General features: G+C 41.3%; 1 protein-coding gene across 1 annotated transcript; it reads right to left on the bottom strand.

Moving 5' to 3' along the window:
* Positions 1-5,287: 5,287 nt before the first annotated feature.
* Positions 5,288-8,904, bottom strand: LOC129818423 (G2/mitotic-specific cyclin-B1-like). The gene is made up of 9 exons (XM_055874278.1): positions 8,795-8,904; positions 8,402-8,536; positions 8,188-8,307; positions 7,828-8,010; positions 7,575-7,733; positions 6,479-6,715; positions 6,246-6,386; positions 5,765-5,875; positions 5,288-5,638 (listed from the first exon to the last, which is right to left on the bottom strand). The coding sequence occupies exons 1-9, from the start codon at positions 8,813-8,815 to the stop codon at positions 5,534-5,536; spliced, it is 1,212 nt and encodes a 403-aa protein (XP_055730253.1). The 5' UTR covers positions 8,816-8,904; the 3' UTR covers positions 5,288-5,533.
* Between the last annotated feature and the right edge of the window lie 12,654 nt (positions 8,905-21,558).

The following is a 21,558-nucleotide window of genomic DNA, read 5'->3' as shown; positions in this document are numbered from 1 at the left end:
TCTGGGGCATTCCAAGTGTGAACTTCACAAATCATAAATCCAGTTTTGACATATGGTATATTGTTGTTATTCAATATTCAACAATAATACACAGGTTAATGAGTGAGAGGTCATTCATCACTACAGTTATGTGGTCACTCATCTCCACTATTCCACTATGTCAAAAAGTGGTCTCTTTGCACAACTTAACCCAGGTATGGGGTAAGTTGAGCCGTGGGCCATGTAAGTTAAGCCGCCTACACATTTCTGTACTGACTAAAATATTACCACTACCTTTTTAAAATCGTGTCTATCTTTATTTCCCAAACACAATTAACACAATCACTTTTTTGTCTTTTAATTTTAAGCGTATTTTAACACAGGCTTAACACCTAACAAAGACTTAGTACTTTTTTGAACACTTTTTGCATAGGGTAGGCCCTGTTGTTACCTCATATCCCAGCGATAATGCCTTGCATTACTCCTGGGATGAAAAGACTTACATTTCCTCAACTTGCTATTGGCTAAACTTACCCCAAAGCAAACATTTTGATTCATATCACAGACAGCTTCAATGATGCGCTTTCATGCTAGGTTTAGGACCTCATATTAAAGCTTATAGAAACCCCAACTGATGTATAAAACAATCTTAAAACGATCTACTTTGGTTTAGATACAAGCATCATAAAACCTCTAACACAATAAATTCATTTGACTTGGTGTAAAGCTTGTTCATTTTGTTCCCTAACTTGCTTACCACTTTTTCCATGTGGTTTCTTCCTTCACAGTCTCCATGAAATTATGACCTCTTCCTAAATTTGGTAAAATTATACATTTTGTGTATGGTTTCTTAGAAACAAAGAAACAAATGTGGCTCAACTTACCCCACTCTACCCTACAACTGCTTTCCTTGAAATTTCCACAAATAAGCCAAAAGCCAAAAATCCAGGGGTCCAGCCGGCTTCAACCGTATGGTTTCAGGCTCCACAGAAGTAATCTGTCTTGTAAACTGATCTTCCTGCCCATTCATGACCTCACCCTTCAAGCATGAGTTCTCAGCATGGGCCGGGTTTAAAAGCACAGCTTTCCAGGGTAACTGAAACTAATTATCATCTGTCCCCATGAAGAGCAGCATAAGGTAGAGCTAAAAAGATGAACCTATAGATGTTCTTTAACACATCCCCTCTGCCTATGACAGCAGGTTTTGTTTTGTTTTCCTACTTTGCATTTATTGTGTTCTAAAAGCAATTTACTAAAGGAATGTTTTTCTTAATTCTCCAATAAATACATATTTCAGTGAGTGCTGCTTGGTATAATAATGGTGTTAATAATTTTTACTAATTTAGACTTATAGAAAATGTCAGGATCTGGCAATGCGATCTGTACAACAAACTACAGTAAACCAGGTTTAATTTCAAATAACAAAAACATTACTGAAATATTTCTCATTTGGTGACAAGCTGTTGTCCAACAAACAGTTTGAGCTGTAAGCAGATGCACTTATGGTGGCCTATGAGGATCATAATGGATACAGTGAAGGGCCTCTGTGGGATAACAGGTGGTCTTGTACAGTGTAAGCTCTGCGAATCCCCTCATGGGTCTCATTGCACAAGGTCCCCTGTCGTGCAGCTGTGGATGGGCTAAAGTGAACTTCTCCCCCTCTGCTGTGTCCATTTGCCTTAAATACTTGATGCTTGAGGTGATCAATTGTAATTGACGCCGCTTGCTTTCTCCAGGACGGGTTATGATTCCTGTGCATCTGCCTGTTCTTTTAATGGGATCCTCATATTCCGAGAATTGTCAAGTAGGTCTTAGTCTACCGCCTTGTCTGCAATGGAGCCCCGTAGCAAAAAGCAGTGGCAGAAAAAAGACAGGTGACATTGTTCCTAAACTGGAATCTGTGAGTTCAAAGGGTAGACTAAATTCATTAGAATGGCTGATAGGGTAACTGGATGTGTAGGAAATGTCTGTTAAATCTGAATGTTGGACAAGAAAATGGAATTACAGATCTCAATCTACATCCACTTGGAATTAGGATTTATGAACAGTTATGACTATGGAATCAGATAATTGCTGTTGACACCTTGTTTTCCAAGCCTATCCACTAAGAAAATGGGTCTGTTACAAGATAAAATAACTTTTCATTGACAAAAGGGATGGATCCATGTTCATTTAAAAACATGTCTACTGGAATCAGAAGCCAGAATGGATCTGACCTGAATATCTGAGCAGCTCAGAGCATCTGGGCTAGCACAGCCACATGTAGCCAGCAAAGAGCCTTCAGGTGGGGCATCTTAAATGCACGTGAACACCATTAATGAACTGAACTGCCATTTCCCCTCTAAGCCCATCAGGTGTCACAAGCAGTTGCATTCCGCACTTAAACTATTTTATTTTACCTTTAACCAGGCAAGTCAGTTAAGAACAAATTCTTATTTACAGTGACGGCCAACAAAATCTTTGGACTAGACTAGTGACTAGTTTTACAATGGTAAATTCTAAATGTGCCCTGCATGCAATCATCAATAAAGGAAATTAGCTGCATGTCACTTGCAGGTTGTGGGCATGTCAGAACTACTCTAGCAGATCACTAAACACAGTCACTAACCAAGATAGGACTGTATCCAGAGCACTACCTCCCTCTAGTGGACACTAGCAGTTACAAGACCAAGCTGTGCAATATGAATTCCTTCTAAATGAACGATGCATTTTTACTTAAAACATACTTAACTAGGCAAGTCAGTTAAGAAAAAAATCGTATTTACAATGACGGCCTACCAGACGGCCTACCAAAAGGCTTCCTGCGGGGACGGGGATATATATAGGACAAAACACACATCACAACAAGCGAGACAACACAACACTACATGGAGACCTAAGACAACATAGCAAGGCAGCAACACATAACACATGGTTGCAGCACAAAACATGTTACAAACATTATTGCGCACAGACAACAGCAAAAAGGGCAAGGTAGAGACAACAATACATCACGCGAAGCAGCTACAACTGTCAGTAAGAGTGTCCATGGAGTCTGAAACTGTGCAGTTTGAGTGTTTGTTGCAACTCGTTCCAGTCGCTGGCTGCAGCAAACTGAAAAGACAAGCGACCCAGGGATGTGTGTGCTTTGGGGACCTTTAACAGAATGTGACTGGCAGAACGGGTGTTGTATGTGGAGGCTGCATTAGATATCTCATTTAGGGGGGAGTGAGGCCTAAGAGGGTTTTATAATTAAGCATACACCAGTTAGTCTTAAACGGGTATACAGAGATGACCAGTTTACAGGAGTATAGAGTGCAGTGATGTGTCCTATAATGAGCATTGGTTGCACATCTGATGGCCGAAGGTAAAGAACATCTAGCAGCTCGAGAGCACCCTTAACTGCCGATCTATAAATTACGTCTCCGTAATCTAGCATGGGTGATTGGTCCTCCGAATCGGGGTTAGTTTGGCAGCTGGGGTGAAAGAGGAGCGATGATAGAGGAAACCAAGTCTAGATTTAACTTTAGCTTGCAGCTTTGGTATGTGCTGAGAGAAGGACAGTGCACCGTCTAGCCTTACTCCCAAGTACTTCAATGACTACCTCAAGCTCTAAACCCTGAGAGAGGTAGTAATCACACCTGTGGGGAGAGGGGCAATCTTACCAAACCACATGACCTTTGTTTTGAAGGTGTTCAGAACAAGGTTAAGGGTAGAGAAAGCTTGGACACTAAGAACACTTTGTTGTAGAGCATTTAACACAAAATCCAGGGAGAGGCCAGCTGAGTATAAGACTTTATGCATATAAATGGATGAGTTTCCTACTGCCTGAGCTATGTTGATGTAAATTAAGAGCGTGGGGCCTAGGATCGAGCCTTGGGGTACTCCCTTGGTGACAGAGCAGATTCTGACTTTATACACTGCACTCTGGATGTAGTTAGCAAACCAGGCCAAAGACCCGTCAGACACTAATACTCCTTAGCCGGCCCACAAGAATGGAATGGTCTACCGTAACAAAAGCTTTGGCTAAGTCAAAAATAGCAGCACAACATTGCTTAGAATCAATGGCAATGGTGCCATCATTGAGGACCTTTAAGGTTGCAGTGACATCCATAACCTGAGCAGAAACCAAATTGCATACCCGAGAGAATCCTATAGACATCAAAAAAGCCAGTTCATTATTGACAAGTCTTTCTAAAACTTCTGATAAATAGGGCAAAATAGAAATAGGCCTATAACAGGATCAGCTTGATCTCCCCCGTTAAAGGACAAACCGTGGCTGTCTTCGAAGCAATGGGAGCCTCCCAAGAAAGGAGACAAGTTAAAAAAGGTTGGCGATGATAGGGGCAGCAACCTTAAGGGGTCTAAACCATCTGACCCAGATAAACTTGACCCGTAAAAACTAAGGAGCTCCTTTAGCACCTCGGACTCAGTGACTGCCGGCAGGGAGAAACTTTGTAAGCGGGGCAGCGTAAAAAATAAGATGAGGGCAAAGCATTGGGGATAGTCACATTAGGAGTGGGAGATGAGGAATTGTTGGATAGGCTAGGAGGCATGGCTGAGTCAAATAGGAATCCCGACTTAATGAAGTGGTGAATAGAGAGCTCAGCCATGCGCTTCTTGTCAGTAACCACAATCACCAACATTAAGGGACATGGGCAGCTGTGAGGGTTTGACAGGTCTTTAACCGTTCCAGAACTTCTTAGGGTTAGACCCACAAAGAGAGAACTGCTCCTGAAACTAACTTTGGCCTTCTGGATAGCCTGAATGAACACATTCCTCATTTGCTTGAACGAGAGCCAGCCTGAGTATGCCGAGTCTGTCGCCAAATGCAATTGAGGTTGAGTAACTGCAAGATCACAGCCAAACATGTTAATTCTCATTTATGGGGGCGTTTGTTAATATAATTAATTTAATAGGTCCAAGCGTCTTCGACAGAGGGGCTCAAGCTGATTCTATACCAGAGGCCAGTTCATGAAGGCTTGCGCATTAAAGCTTAAATGACAGCTCAGGAAAGCACATTTCACTGCACAGCTATAACAAACAGGCTTTAAAACAATGATCATTAAGGTCATTACAGAAAACAGACTGATAGCTATCAGGATTATTTGTGAGGATAACGTCAAGGAGTCAGAAGAGCTTAAGGCAGAAGCCGGTGCTGATGGACTATAGCACCCAGCATCAGAGCCATTAGAAAGTTTAATGCCTAAAATCAGCTAATAAAATTGAGACAACCGAGCACTGAAGGTGATCCCTGGTAAAGACTGCCACTCCCCCACCGACAGCCAAAAATAGGTTAAGCATAAAGTGTCTGTACAGCAAAGCAGAATTAAAATGTTAAAATGTTTATTGGCATTACTTGAATATACAGTCTTGATTAGACACATCTAATTGAGGGTAGACCAGCAGAACAAAACTACTTTAAGTCAATGCATTTAATTACTGGAATGGTCAAAATCCAGGTGTGGGAACACAAGCTGTACACTACCCAACACCAATGTTTCTCCCATAATTGTTAAAACCACATAAGTTACATACATTCTGTACAGTACAATCAGCAGCGCTGTCAGGCATCTTATAGGGTGAGCTGCTTCGCAAGGTCCTTGATCAGCGAAGACTTCAGCTGTGAAATGGTGGCGATTTTCATATGCTTCTGACTAGAGTACTTATTCTTAACTGCCTGCAAAAGAAAACAAGTTACAGCAACAGGTCATTTTGTAGAAGATGAAGTCTTACAATTAGGTGCATTTCAAGAGTTGTAAACTAAGTAAATGGCTTTCACTAATAAGGTGGATCCTCTACGCACCATATGCTTAGTTTGTCCCTCGTTCACCTTCACAACATTTTTTGCTATGTGCTGCATGACCGGAACTAGGCAGTCTTCAGTGTAATTCATGTAATGCTGCAGTGTGGAACTCTGGGGAGAGGATACAAAGGATGTAAGTGAGAAAATCAAGTGATGCAGTGACCTGGTATACACCAAGGGCTCCCGAGTGGCACAGCAGTCTAAGCCTCTGCATCTCAGTGCTAGAGGCGTCACTACAGACGCTGGTTCGCTTCCAGGCTGTATCACAACCGGCTGTGATTGGTAGTTCCATAGGGTGGTGCAAAATTCACCCAGCGGCGCCCAGGCTAGGCCTTCATTGTAATTAAGAACACATTCTTATCAGACTTGCCTAGTTAAATAAAAGGCTTCTTTCCCCACAATCACTGATCAGATTAGCAAATATGGTGGATTCCACTTAGAAAATAGAGACACCCACAGCAATTACTGAAGGACATCTTACCCAGTCACCGCAGTTGAAGACCTTCAGGGTGAGGGCGAAGGCTGCACTGGCCACCTGGGAGGGAGGGAAGTGCACCATCTCATAGTCCACCATGGTGAGCTCCACCAAGTACTTCGCCAGGGTGTGGTGCTCAGCAGTCACCTGGCGAGATTTTAATTAGTCATTTTGATTCTATAACTGGTTTGACTGTAGGCAATACAGATGGAGTGTCAGTGTTGGAGGGGTTGGTATACCTCGCCAATCTTTGAGGCCCTTCTGAGGAACTGGAGGGGGAGAGGGCGGCCAAAGCTGAACTTCAGCACTCTCAGTATCGTCATTTCCATGTCCCTGATCTGGGCAGTGGTGTAGGCCCGGTCAGTCACAAATGCAAAGTCTGCGATCTCTGGAGGGTACATCTCCTCGTATTTGGAGGCGATGAACATGGCAGTCACACCAACCAACTGAAGTTGCTTTTTGGGCACTGGGTTATCCTGTTGGAGACAATTTTTTGCTTATAATTTCCATAAGTTGGTAGGCCATTTGTCAACTACATGCAGTTTCTGCCTTAATGTGTTTCCCTAGAAAACTAAATGAACTAATGCTCACCAGAATAAATGCCTTACGTCAATAGAGCGCATTAGTAATCTAGTCAATGTCGTTTACAGCCCGGGGAGAAAATGCCAAAAACTATGTAAAGATATTGCACAGGACTAAATCAGTTTGACTAGTTAAGGAAATTAAAAGCAGAGAAAACGCATTGTCTTGGGTGGATATCTTGTGTAGTTGAAATGCTGTCTGATTGCATAACAGTGTCAAAGATGATTCAGCATCTATTAAGAATGCTTATTGTTTACTCCATGTGTAACTCTGTGTTGTTGTCTGTTCACACTGCTATGCTTTCTTGGCCAGGTCGCAGTTGCAAATGAGAACTTGTTCTCAACTAGCCTACCTGGTTAAATAAAGGTGAAATAAAAAATATGATGTTTGAGTCACATTTCTCCACTAATGTGAGAGACAAAACACATGGTTTATCATTTTACTGCAAGAAATGTAGTGCCGCAAGAATTAATTATGCTACATATGAGAGGTTTTAGGCCTACAGTCAGTGTCCACATTACAGTTACCATTTAACCTACAAACTAACAAGGAACCTGTTTATTCATGGCTACTTGTGAGCAGCTTACCAAAGGTGCATGTAAAAAGCGTATCCCAAATAAGACTATGAGCTACCAACCAGAATATTGTGCGCATTTAAACGTGGTCAGCGAGCAAGCCCACTGGTGGGCTGTGACGTTCCTGCTACACTGTAGTAATTTCAGGATGGCTAGGACAGCAGGTCAAGCAAATTACCTGAAGGAAGCGGTCAATGATTCCCACAGTCATATACATGGTCTCCTGCAGCAGGCGGAACTTGATTTGGACCTGGACGAGCCAATCGATGAGAATGGCACGCATGTTGCCTGTAATTTCCCATCCTTCCAGATAATTGGTTTTAACAGCCTGATCAACCTTTGAGGGGAGACGACACAAAAGGGACATGTAATCAACAGGCAGGAAAATAAAATGCATTTCCTGGACCGCGACTTTCAGCTAAGACACCAACCTCAAGTTTTTGAAGGTATTTGTAGATGTCCTTCACATATTCACTGCAAAGCATGGGGTTGTCATAGTCATCAGCATCCACATCTTTAATATTAAGTAGAACATCAGAGAAGGCCTGGCACAGTTCAATGGGAGCACAGCCAGAGGTCTCCATTGCTGTGGGAGACATTGGCTCAGGTAAAACCTGTCAGACAAAAAAAAAACATTTATTTATATATAAAACACAAGTGTTAGTATTCAATATGGGGTATGGTGGTGAACTAAGTCTAATCATGATAGTGCATGGAGTTGAGCAGGTTGAAGGCTATTACAAATAAATCACAAGCAGCCAAATTCTTGCCCTTTGCCCCAGAAATCTCACCTGAACCTCCAGTTTAACAGGGGCAATAGCAACTTTTGGGGGTTGTTGGACTTCAGGGACCTTTGCCACCCGTGTGCTGGCCTTCCTCTCAACCACCTTTGTGGGTTCTGCCTTGACATCCTGTAGAATAAAAATGAAGCACAGTATTTTAGTACTAGAAACAGAGCAGCTAGAAACCTATGCATTGTGAAGTTCCCAAAATAGATAAAGTCACCTTTTTCAGAGTCTGTCTGGGTACACCAACATTTCCGATTTCGCCAAGCGCAGCTCGTGCTCTCAGTGTAGGCTTGGTTCCCAGAACCATCTTGCCTTGCAGAGCAGTTTGGTTCTCTGAGGAACCCAGACGATTCTACAGGAATAAAAAGTGAACCATGTAGAATAATAGTTTATTATTCAAATAGAACACGATAGCATATATTTGAACGATTAAACAATAACTTCAGAGAAGGCAGAAGGAAAACATTTTGCTGAGGCACGAGGCGAGTCACTCTGCATTTGAGCTTGAATTCTAAACAAAAGCAATGAACAAGTTGCAAACGTAACACAAATAGCTACAATAAACCAAATATATCGTAATGCAAAACAAAATCTGAAAAATACAACTTACTCTGGTCGTACGGTGAGCCATTTCTAAATATACGATGCTTCGGTGAAAGAGAATACACTTACTGCACACAATTTCTAAGGGTGAATAGCCGTAGTTTAAATCCTGGTTTACTCGAATTTCATTCGTTGCGTTCCAAAATGCGCTGCCATCTGATTGGATGACACGCAGCTGATTAGAATGCGTTCCTAGGACGACCAGTAATCACATGACAGGATCTAGCTCGTTGTTTTTTTTAAAGACTTCTGCCACCTTATAAATAAGAAGCAAGTTATCCAGTTCAAAACAAAGGCACTGTATTGTACTTACTTACAGTTAATGTACAATTTTGTTGAGGTGTGTCTTACCATATAGATGACATGCCCCAAAGATTCTTATAAACCTTTGTAGCTAGGACCTCTGGAAAAAACTAGGTTGAATCATGACGTCAGTGATCTTCAGGTCGGATTTTGGAGCTCTAGAAAGAGGCACGTGTCAGATAGAGACTCTTTAAACGTCGATAATATGGTTAATTCCACGAGAGTTTCATTAAGTCAGTGGCTGCAAAGCGATATCTCAATTTGGGTCGTATTCTTTTGTCCAAGACTGATGGTTTATCTAGAATCATTTACCCAAGTCAGTCCCTTTTTATTTCTTCTAAGTCAATGCTGTTATATTTAGATTTGTTTGGAGGAATAAAACGCATTATATTCGGAGATCAGAATTAGTGAAAGACTATGATCGTAGAGGTTTACAGGCTATTGATTTTGAGTCGTTAGTGGGTGCTTTTAGAATTAAATGGTTGAAATGATGTCTGTCTAATCCTATCTCTATGTGGTATCATATCCCTAACAGTCTGTTTAATAAACTTGGTGGATTTTGACCCTCCAAAATGACCCGTGAAATTGTCTAAATTTCACCAGCATATGTTATTTTTTTGGAAAATGGTATTCAAGCACAATTTTTCCCCACACAAAACATTGACTTGGAATAATAGAGTTATTCAAGTTAATAGGAAATCCGTTTTCAAAGGCCTTTAGTTTGACAAGGGTATTCAGTTTTGTATGTGATTTGGTAGACAACACTGGGGAGTTTTTGCCGTTTGATGAGTTCATTGGTAAATTTCAGGTTAATATTACTCAGAGAATATATGAAGGTTTGCAAAGCAATTCCACTTCCTTTTTCCACTTATTAAGAACACTTTGTTGTATTATGAGGTTGTTCTCTCTTTCCAAGTTTACAAATTAATTACTTGAATCTTTTGGATAAAAAATGCAACAAAAAGTGGATACAATTGGCAGTTAATTAGGTAATTGTTGGTGATTATAATTCAATATATTCCTATGGAAGTGACCAACCCATGCTATGGTCAAAAGCGACAACCTTGCACCTTACTTGTCCAGTTATCCCAAAAGTTAAAGAAACTCATTGTTAATGATTTCTTGCACAAAAGAGTCAGTTTTGACAAAATGCCTTGTGTTTTTTGTTCCTCTGAATCCACAGAGCATTTATTTTTTCATGCCGCCATTCAAGTAAACTATGGATTTGAAATTCATGAATGGTTGCGTATAACATTTTCAGAATTACCTGATGTTAAATGTCATTATGCTTATCCTTGTAATTCCGATCATAACTATTTTATTAACATTATTATTCTCTTGGCCAAATATTATATTCACAAATGTAAATGGGGTGGAAAAAATCCTTATTTTGTAGTTTTTTTCATTTAACTGTTACAATTTTATAAATCCCTCAAACTTGTGAAACTTAAAAAGTTGGGGAAATTATCAGAAGTCATATCTCTGAATGTCTGATACAGACTCATTGCCTTGTCACATATTAATGATGTCCTGAATTATACATTTTTTAGGGGGTGGGGGGGTTGCCTGTGTCACGGTGCCTCCTCTGCATTGCAGGGGCGGTTCCTCCTGCAGGCAGAGGAGGATCGTTAGTGATTGGAGTCACCTGGGCTCAGGGTATTTAAACTGCTGCTTCACTAATCTCTCTCTCTCTCTGCTCCTCCAGGTATGATCCGGTTTTGTTTGTTCCTTTTGTAGTTTTGCATAGTTTTCACTCAGTCATATTCACACACACAGATTCACACATCCATGCACTTTACATACACCTTACATTATGATACTTCCACACCTCATTCCTTTTTCTTAGTTTAAAGTTAATAGTTTGGTTTATAATAAAGAACACTTTTTATTGGCCTATACCTGTTGTTCGTGTCCCCTCATTTTTGTGTGAGCCGGCTTGTGACACCTTGTATTCTATTTGTAGTTTTTTTCGTTGTATTCACAGGAATGTCCCTGTATTGATGTGTAATATTGTTATTATTGTTGCAATAAAAACATTCTAAACCCAGAGGCCAAAACATCGCGAGACTTCCTTGATGTATAGTCTACCAAAGTATGAGTCAAAGGAAATTGAACATGATGAGAGTGAGGATGAATTAACTGCGGTGGCAGGTGCAACGAAGAAACAGAGTTTGAACCTCATCCTGCTGGTGATAAATATGTTTTTTACCCAGTGGGAGTGCGGTTTCTGAAGAGAATGGATCCTTGCCTTCTGGCTGATCCATATGTGGTGTCAAGTTGGGTGGACAAGAGGTTGGGGAATGTTGGGTTGGTGAAAGTGACTTGATGTGGAATCGTGTCGATTCTTTTGTGTTTCTGCCATCCAGAGGGAGCGTGGGCGCTGCACCATGTGGCTGGGGACAAGAACTGTGACTTGCTTTCCTCTCCGGAACAGGGCACCATTGAAAGGAGTGATAACTGGTGTGGCGTTAAGTGTTGAGGGTCAACTGAAGTTGAAGATTCCTGATTTGCAACACCCCCTTTTGGTGCGATGCAGACCTGGTGGAGATTGTTGTGAAATGGAGAATACACTTTCTGTACTACTGAGTTTTGATGCAGAGTTTTTACCACAAAGTCTAGTTAGTGTGCTAGTTATCCCGTGAGAGCTTTAGTTGTCAAGCTTATGGTAACGTAGTAGCAGTGTGTAGGAGGGAGATTCCTAGATGTGAGAAGTGTGCAGGATGACATGAGACAAAGGAATGTTTAGTATCAGTGGAAAAGTTGTGAGTGTAAACTGCAGGGGTACCCATGGTGCTGGAGATCAGAGGTGTCCGTTGAAAGGCAGGTTGAGGTTGCCAGGATCAGAGTAGCGCAGAAAGTGTTGTATGATGAGGCAGTGAAGCGAGTAGTAGAGAAAGATAGGTCCAGGGTGAGGGATCCTATAAGAATCCCTGTGAGTAGGACAAGTTTAATAAAGAGTGATATAAATAACACGTGCTTCAGTAAGGTTTTTTGTTTTTGCGTTCATGGCCATTGTCAACTGTACCACAGGAATGGAATGGAAATCGCAGAGGACAGATTTTGTGGTGGCAGCTGCAGAGAAGTGCTTGGGTGTACAATAGTTTACTGCAGAATCGTTACAAGGTGTTTTGAACAATAGTGTCCTGTCCTCCCAGGCTGCTGGCCTGTGTAGGATCAGATGGGGCCAAAGTAGTGGAATAATGATTGAGGTTTTAATGGGTGTAGGGTTAGTTGGTAGGGCATTTTTATTTTCACAAATTGTAATGAAATCATATTACAGAATAGTAGGCTGATACACAGCCAATACAGTAGGTGACAGCATGAACCAATAACATTTGTTTGCGCACTGCCATAATACCAAAGAAGAAGAAGTATGAGTCATAATACCCTTTAAACCTAGCGGTCAAACACGGAAATGGTTCTAATAAATTGTCCACCATTAATTTGATCCATTGTGGATTTTAGAAACCCTGCAAATAAGAACTGTGTTTCGTGTAGGCTTATCATTCAGAACTATAAATGAATGTCTTAAGCGTCACATCACTCACCAGGGCCATGATGATCTGAACTAGACTGCCGAATCGAGGCAAAGGTAAGAATCTCTGGATTAACTATCTAATGTTAACAAAATGTTGTAATTAATCAATTGGCTGAAGTTGTTTAAATTAACATTTCTGTGAACTGTCTTGGGCAAGTTTTAAATGTACACTTATCTAGCTAGCTCATGGTTAGTTAGTTAGCAACATTAGCCGAGCTAGATGGCTAAATTAGCTGTGTATTTGCCTGGCTATATAAATGCATGAGCAATTCATAAAAACGAGTTTAGCTTGCTTTGTCTTTTACAAGCCAACAGCCTAGCTAGCTAGTTAACTTAGATGGTGATGCTAGGGCTAGGCGTTCTTGATAATGTTTGTTTGGAATGAAGGTGAAGAAGAGAACCAAACGAAGCCCCCCTCTGTTCTATTAGCAAATGTCTACTCACTCGAAAATAAAATGGATGAGCTTAGTTCAAGGGTCTCCAATCATAGAGACTTGAAGAGCTGTTATATTACATGTCTTACTGAAATGTGGCTGGAATTTGAAGCTATGCACGTAGTACTCGTGGATTCTCCATGCAGGATCAGACAGCGGCTTCGGGGAAATAAAAAGGTGTTTTTTCATAAATAACAACTTGTGTGCTGCTTCAAGTATGAAGGAAATCTCAAACGTTTGCTCACCTGATACAGAATACCTCATGGTAAGCTGTAGACCCTTTTATCTACCAAAAGAGTTCTCATCCGTAATGATCACTGCTGTCTATATTCCTCCACATGCCAACACCACTCTGGTACTCAATGAACTGTATGGGGCCATAAACAAACAGGAAACCACTCAGTGGAGACTTTAAAGCAGGTTGACTTAAAACCGTCATACCTCACTTCTACCAACCCGTCTCCTGCACCACAAAGTGCGCTAAAACTCTAGACCACGTTTATTTTACCCGCAGAAACACATACGAGGCCCATCCCTCATCCTCCATTTGGCAAATCTGACCATGACTCCATCCTCCTGCTTCCTGTTTTTTTTAATGCTCAAACAGCAGTGTAAAAGAGGTGTGGGGGGGCAATGCAAATAGTCAGGGTAGCCATTTGATTAGATGTTCAGGAGTCTGTGATGCCTTAGACCAGCTTATCATAAGTTGAGACAATATCCTTTCCCTCTCCTCAACAATATACACTGCTCAAAAAAATAAAGGGAACACTTAAACAACACAATGTAACTCCAAGTCAATCACACTTCTGTGAAATCAAACTGTCCACTTAGGAAGCAACACTGATTGACAATAAATTTCACATGCTGTTGTGCAAATGGAATAGACAAAAGGTGGAAATTATAGGCAATTAGCAAGACACCCCCAAAAAAGGAGTGATTCTGCAGGTGGTGATCACAGACCACTTCTCAGTTCCTATGCTTCCTGGCTGATGTTTTGGTCACTTTTGAATGCTGGCGGTGCTCTCACTCTAGTGGTAGCATGAGACGGAGTCTACAACCCACACAAGTGGCTCAGGTAGTGCAGTTCATCCAGGATGGCACATCAATGCGAGCTGTGGCAAAAAGGTTTGCTGTGTCTGTCAGCGTAGTGTCCAGAGCATGGAGGCGCTACCAGGAGACAGGCCAGTACATCAGGAGACGTACATGCTACCCATGGAAAGCAATAAATATATAGATATTTTAAAAGCATTCATAATTTGCTTAAATGTAATATACTATTATACTATTAATATACTATTAAAATATGAAATGGTATTACACTTGGTGAAGAGCACATTATGACTTTAGGACTCGAAACTCAAAGTTTAGGACTTGAGACTTGACTTGATACTTGATGGTCTTGACTTGAGACTTGACTCGGACTTGACTGTCTTCAAATCAAATCAAATTTTATTTGTCACATACACATGGTTAGCAGATGTTAATGCGAGTGTAGCGAAATGCTTGTGCTTCTAGTTCCGACAATGCAGTAATAACCAACAAGTAATCTAACCTAACAATTCCACAACTACTACCTTATAAACACAAGTGTAAAGGGATAAAGAATATGTACATAAAGATATATGAATGAGTGATGGTACAGAACGGCATAGGCAAGATGCAGTAGATGGTATAGAGTACAGTATATACATATGAGATGAGTAATGTAGGGTATGTAAACATAAAGTGGCATAGTTTAAAGTGGCTAGTGATACATGTATTACATAAAGATGGCAAGATGGAGTAGATGATATAGAGTACAGTATATACATATACATGTGAGATGAGTAGTGTAGGGTATGTAAACATTATATTAAGTGGCATTGTTTAAAGTGGCTAGTGGTAAATTTTTACATAATTTCCATCAATTCCCATTATTAAAGTGGCTGGAGTTGAGTCAGTATGTTGGCAGCGGCCGCCAAATGTTAGTGGTGGCTCTTTAACAGTCTGATGGCCTTGAGATAGAAGCTGTTTTTCAGTCTCTCGGTCCCTGCTTTGATGCACCTGTACTGACCTCACCTTCTGGATGATAGCGGGGTGAACAGGCAGTGGCTTGGGTGGTTGTTGTCCTTGATCTTTATGGCCTTCCTGTGACATCGGGTGGTGTAGGTGTCCTGGAGGGCAGGTAGTTTGCCCCCGGAGATGCGTTGTGCAGACCTCACTACCCTCTGGAGAGCCTTACGGTTGTGGGCGGAGCAGTTGCCGTACCAGGCGGTGATACAACCCGACAGGATGCTCTCGATTGTGCATCTGTAGAAGTTTGTGAGTGCTTTTGGTGACAAGCCGAATTTCTTCAGCCTCCTGAGGTTGAAGAGGCGCTGCTGCGCCTTCTTCACAACGCTGTCTGTGTGGGTGGACCAATTCAGTTTGTCCGTGATGTGTACACCGAGGAACTTAAAACTTTCCACCTTCTCCACTACTGTCCCGTCGATGTGGATAGGGGGGTGCTCCCTCTGCTGTTTCCTGAAGTCCACAATCATCTCCTTTGTTTTGTTGACGTTGAGTGTGAGGTTATTTTCCTGACACCACACTCCGAGGGCCCTCACCTCCTCCCTGTAGGCCGTCTCGTCGTTGTTGGTGTATCAAGCCTACCACTGTAGTGTCATCCGCAAACTTGATGATTGAGTTGGAGGCGTGCATGGCCACGCAGTTGTGGGTGAACAGGGAGTACAGGAGAGGGCTCAGAACGCACCCTTGTGGGGCCCCAGTGTTGAGGATCAGTGGGGTGGAGATGTTGTTACCTACCCTCACCACCTGGGGGCGGCCCGTCAGGAAGTCCAGGACCCAGTTGCACAGGGCGGGGTCGAGACCCAGGGTCTCAAGCTTAATGATGAGCTTGGAGGGTACTATAGTGTTGAATGCTGAGCTATGGTCGATGAACAGCATTCTTACATAGATATTCCTCTTGTCCAGATGGGATAGGGCAATGTGCAGTGTGATGGCGATTGCATCGTCTGTGGACCTATTGGGGCGGTAAGCAAATTGAAGTGGGTCTAGGGTGTCCGGTAGGGTGGAGGTGATATGGTCCTTGACTAGTCTCTCAAAGCACTTCATGATGACGGAAGTGAGTGCTATGGGAATATAGTCATTTAGTTCAGTTATCTTTGCATTCTTGGATACAGGAACAATGGTGGCCATCTTGAAGCATGTGGGGACAGCAGACTGAGATAGGGAGCAATTGAATATGTTCGTAAACACACCAGCCAGCTGGTCTGCGCATGCTCCGAGGACGTGGTTTTGGATGCCGTCTGGGCCGGCAGCCTTGCGAGGGTTGACACGTTTAAATGTCTTACTTTCGGCCACGGAGAAGGGGGGGGGAGGCCCATAATCCATGGTAGCGGGCCGTGTCGGTGGCACTGTATTATCCTCAAAGAGGGTAAAGAAGGTGTTTTAGAATGGTCTGGTGGTAGTTTTCTGAACTACACCCATGAGAACCCCTAGAGATAACCAGGAACCATTTCATAGGACAGTCTCTGTCAGACAGAAGGGAGTGGACCCTTCTCTGTAGTCCACATATCAGAAAACGGTTCTTCTCACAAAAACATCTGTAAAGTCCGAACGGTTTAATAAATGGGTTAACTGACAACGTCACGAAAACGATGCGCAGGCTTCAATGGAGCAAAAGTCCATGTTGTTATGATTCTGGATGGCCAAATAGCTAGCAACAATAACAAGAAGCTGCCCTATGGGGAATCGTAGGTGGCTCGTTTCAGCTAGTTTTACAGTGCCTTCAGAAAGTATTCCCACCCCTTGACTTCTACCACATTTTGTTGTGTTACCGCCTGAATTTTTTGATTTTTTGTCACTGGCATACACACAATACCACATCATATCAAAGTCAACTCGTGTTTTTCTAATGATAAGCTGAAATATCTTGAGTCAATAAGCATTCAACCCCTTTGTTATAGCAAACCTAAATAAGTTCAGGAGTAAAACTCTACTGAACAAATCACATAATAACATGATTTTTGAATGACTACCTGATCTTTTATGTAGTGTTGTGTTGTCTCTCTTGTCGTGATGTGTGTTTTGTCCTATATTTTTATTTAATTTATTTGTATTTTTAATCCAAGCTCCCGTCCCCGCATAAGGCCCTTTGCCTTTTGGTAGGCCGTCATTGTAAATAAGAATTTGTTCTTAATTGACTTGCCTAGTTAAATAAAGGTTAAATAAAAAATACAAATAAAATAAAATCTCTATACCCCACGCACACTGAATGTACAAAACATTAGGAACACCTTCCTAATATTGAGTTGCACCCCCTTTTGCCCTCAGAACAGTCTCAATTTGTCAGGGCATGGACTCTATAAGGTGTTGAAAGCGTTCACAGGGATGTTGGCCGATGTTGACTCCAATGCTTCCCACACTTGTGTCAAGTTGGCTGGATGTCCTTTAGGTGGGGGACCATTCTTGATACACAAGGGAAACTATCTAGGTAAGTCTATCTAGGTACAATTATCAGGAATAAAAATGTGCTTAACAAGTCACATATGTTTGTGTGCAATAATAGTGTTTAACATGATTTTTGAATGACTACCTCATCTCTGTACCCCAAACATACAATTATCTGTACGGTCGAGCAGTGAATTTCAAACACAGATTCAACCACAAAGACCAGGAAGGTTTTCCAATGCTTCGCAAGGAAGGGCACCAATTGGTAGATGGGTAAAGAAAAGCAGATGTGAAAATATCCCTTTGAACATGGTGAAGTTATTAATTACACTTCGGAAGATGTATCAATACACCTAGTCACTGCAAAGATACATTCACGCTTGCTAACTCAGTTGCCGGAGAGGAAGGAAACTCAGGGATTTCACTATGAGGCCAATGGTGACTTTAAAACAGTTACAGAGTTTAAAATCCTTAAGAGTCTATAGATGCGTGCATCAATGTAATAAAAAAAACGTAATAAAAAATTTAAATCGGTCAATTTAACCTTTTACAGCAGTGGGCTAAATCATGATCACACAGAGTGATTCTAGTTAATCTTAAACAAATCTACTTTGAAACAAAAGTATACACCTTACACACATGATTATGGGCTTTAAAAAAAATATGACACCTGTACCATGTCAGATATAGAGTTGAAATGTATTCAATTTTGAGTTTGCATCCCAATATTACAATTTCTATACATCACAGAAGACAGAAATATAACAAAACTGTTTCACATAGAAACACCAGATTTTCATTGTTGTTTAAAAAAAAACTTTATTAATTGTGAAATTATGAAAAATATTCATAACATTCCAGGCCAAAGAGTGCCCTTTTGGACTATGACTGCAGGAAAGGGCTACTCTAGAGATATCTGTCTCAATCCACTGCATCCGCCTACATCGGCCTTCCGCATCTGCGGTGTAATATGGCAGAGCTACAGCACTGTTTGTCAGACCAGGAGACATCCCGAAAATCGGTCTTCTCACAAAAGTGGTTAGAATGGTTTGGCCTACAAACTAACATGACCACTCTATGGAATGGGGAGACTATCATGAACACAAGACTTTCTCTGTATTGTTCTACCACACCCACAACTGCCACGGGCCTCGTCTGAAGGTAACCTGGTACCGGTAAAAAAAATGAATGGACTTTTTGTGCCCCCAAAAAAAGGGGTTAAACATGTATCCAAAAAACACAATTATTTCCTTCGTTTTCTTATATCTCAGACACTTTATAGGACAGACACTTCAAAACATTATTCCTTATGATTTCTTTGGACTGTCTGTTTTCCATATATCAAAGATTTTGTAAAGATTTTTTTTATACGTAGAGGGGTCATAAAATTCCAAATGAAATAGCTAAATGATCCATGGTATGACCATCTTAAAACAATTCACAATGTTAGCTTAGTAGGACCCCTCTTTTTAGTTAATGGCTCCATACAGTTAATATGGCGCCGGAGAAGGAGGCTGAAATTTTACATGTTCCTATACAATTGTGTTTTTTTTCTTGTTTCTTTGCATTGTTTGTAAGTTATTTTTTTTACTTCTTTTGTACATAATGTTGCTGCTACCATCTCTTATGACCGAAAATAACTTCTGGTCATCAGAACTGCGATTTAATCACCACGAACTGGCAGAATCCTTTTTTCCCTTTAATGAATCCGACGAGCCCGACGTGAATTACATACTGCTTTCACGGGAACAGGCCCAGATCCCCGCCATTTGCGTGAAGAGAAGGCGGAGAAAAAGGGGCCTTTTGTAAATAACAGCTGGTGCACGATATCTAAGGAAGTCTCAAGGTTTTTCTCGCCTGAGGTAGAGTATCTCATGATACGCTGTAGACCACACTATCTATCTAGAGAGTTTCATCTGTAGATTTTGTAGCTGTCTACATATCACCACAGAAGTGTGTAAAGCCCTGAAAGAAATTGATGGGGAAAAATCCTGTGGCCCTGATGAACTAGACCCCCGCTTCCTACACCTAGCTGCAGACATCATTGCTCCCCCTTAACATGTATTTTTAACCTCACGCTTGATGTTAAGGAAATACCGAAGTTATGGAAATCTGCTTTTGTACTGCCTCTCCTGAAAGGTTGAGATCCTTCGCTACTTGATAACTATCAACCCATATCAAAATTGTCTGTACTGTCAAAGGTACTGGAGTACTTAGTTAGTAGGCAGCTAAAGACCTACTTCCAAGAAAACATCTTAAATGGAATGCAATCAGGTTTTAGGTCTGGCCACAACACTGTTTCAGCAACATTGAAGGTTTTAAATGACATCCACTGTGCTCTTGATAAGAAGTTACATTGTGTGTCTGTCTTTATTGATTTGTCGAAGGCTTTTGACACCGTGGACCATGGTGTGTTAGTGCAAGGTTAAAATGTTGTGGAATTATTGGTCATGCTCAAGATTGGGTTATAAATTACCTATCAAATCGTACACAATGTGTAATGGTGGATGGCTGTAAATCTGAGTCCATAGAGCTGTGCTCAGGTGTTCCGCAAGGTTCTATTTAGGGCCCACTGTTGCTCATTTTGTATATCAACAACATTGGGGATCTTATTGAAACAGCGGATGTTCATTTTTATGCAGATGATACTGTTCTTTATTCAAGTGGTAGTAGTTTATCTTTAGCTTTTGAAAATGCCCAAAGAGCATTCAACATCATACAACAGAATCTGTATGATTTAAAGCTGGTTCTACATTTGGGTAAAACAAAATGGATGGTATTTTCAAATGCCAGGCATGTTACTAATCTTGTCATTGCTACATTGGCTGGACATAGTATAGAGCAAGTTAAGTGTACAAATATTTGGGTGTGTCGGTTGATGATAAGCTGAGCTTCACTGTGCATGTAGAGAACTTGATAAGGAAGCTCAAGATGAGAATAGGGTTTTATTACCGGCATAAGGTTTTTCTTTTGAGGCCAGGAATGAGCTGCTGGTACGATGTACATTACTGGCGGTTTTAGATTTGAGTGATGTTATATATATGCAGGCCTCAGCCACTACCCTGAGAGCACTTGATTCAGTGTATCATGCAAAAACGTCTAACACATCATTGTGATCTCTACAGCACTGTTGGCTGGTTGTCATTGACCTTGCGTAGGCTTAAACACTGGTATACACTGATTTATTAGGCTATATTGGGTAAAATGCCATTTTATCTCTGTTCTTTTTTAGTCAGGTCTGTAAATAAATATCAATTACGGTCCCATTCTCATTTGCTTCTAACAGTACCAAAAATTAGAACAGGTCATGGTAGAAATAGTTTTAGTTACTTAGCTCCGTGGTCTGGAACTCTCTCCTGAACATATTAAAATGTGATGATCTAGTTTCGTTGATGGAGTTTAAACACTTGATCGATGTATATATCATAGAAGAGTGTAATTGTATTTAGGCCAGCTGTTTTTGTCAAGACTTTCGTGTTTTTAACGTAAAATGTTTTTGTTGTACTGTATGTGTGTTTATAGTTTTGTTTAATGTTGTGTTAGTGAGTGTAAGTTGTTTTGTCTGAAATATTGTTCCCCCTGCTGCTATTGGACCAGGTCTTTCTTGGAATTTTTTTTTTTCTCAATAAGAAAAACCTGTATAAATAAAGGTAAAAAAATAAATAAATGAAGTGCTCTGAAAGGTTGGTCATGGCTCACATCAACATCATTATCCCAGAAACTCTAGACCCACTCCAATTTGCATACCACCCCAACAGATCCACAGATGACGCAATCTCTATTGCATTCCATACTGCCCTTTCCCACCTGGACAAAAGCAACACCTATGTGAGAATGCTATTCATTGACTACAGCTCAGCGTTCAACACCATAGTGCCCTCAAAGCTCATCAATAAGCTAAGGACCCTCGAACTAAATACCTCCCTCTGCAACTGGATCCTGGACTTCCTGATGGGCCACCCCCAGGTGGTAAGGGTAGGTAACAACACATCTGCCACGCTGATCCTCAACACGGGGGCCCCTCAGGGGTGCGTGCTCAGTCCCCTCCTGTACTCCCTGTTCACT

Source organism: Salvelinus fontinalis, chromosome 21, assembly GCF_029448725.1.
Source record: "Salvelinus fontinalis isolate EN_2023a chromosome 21, ASM2944872v1, whole genome shotgun sequence".
NCBI classification, from domain to species: domain Eukaryota; kingdom Metazoa; phylum Chordata; class Actinopteri; order Salmoniformes; family Salmonidae; genus Salvelinus; species Salvelinus fontinalis.
Note: the sequence above shows the minus strand (reverse complement) of the source record. Positions and strands in the feature narration are given on the sequence as shown.

What these genes read in the sequence shown, in the direction of transcription:
- LOC129818423 (XM_055874278.1), bottom strand. Translation starts at nt 8,815, where the DNA reads ATGGCTCACCGTACGACCAGA. An exon ending in TGGCTCACCGTACGACCAGA is followed by an intron (nt 8,537 to 8,794) that starts GTAAGTTGTATT and finishes TTATTCCTGTAG; the next exon opens with AATCGTCTGGGTTCCTCAGA. An exon ending in CTGTTAAACTGGAGGTTCAG is followed by an intron (nt 8,011 to 8,187) that starts GTGAGATTTCTG and finishes TTTGTCTGACAG; the next exon opens with GTTTTACCTGAGCCAATGTC.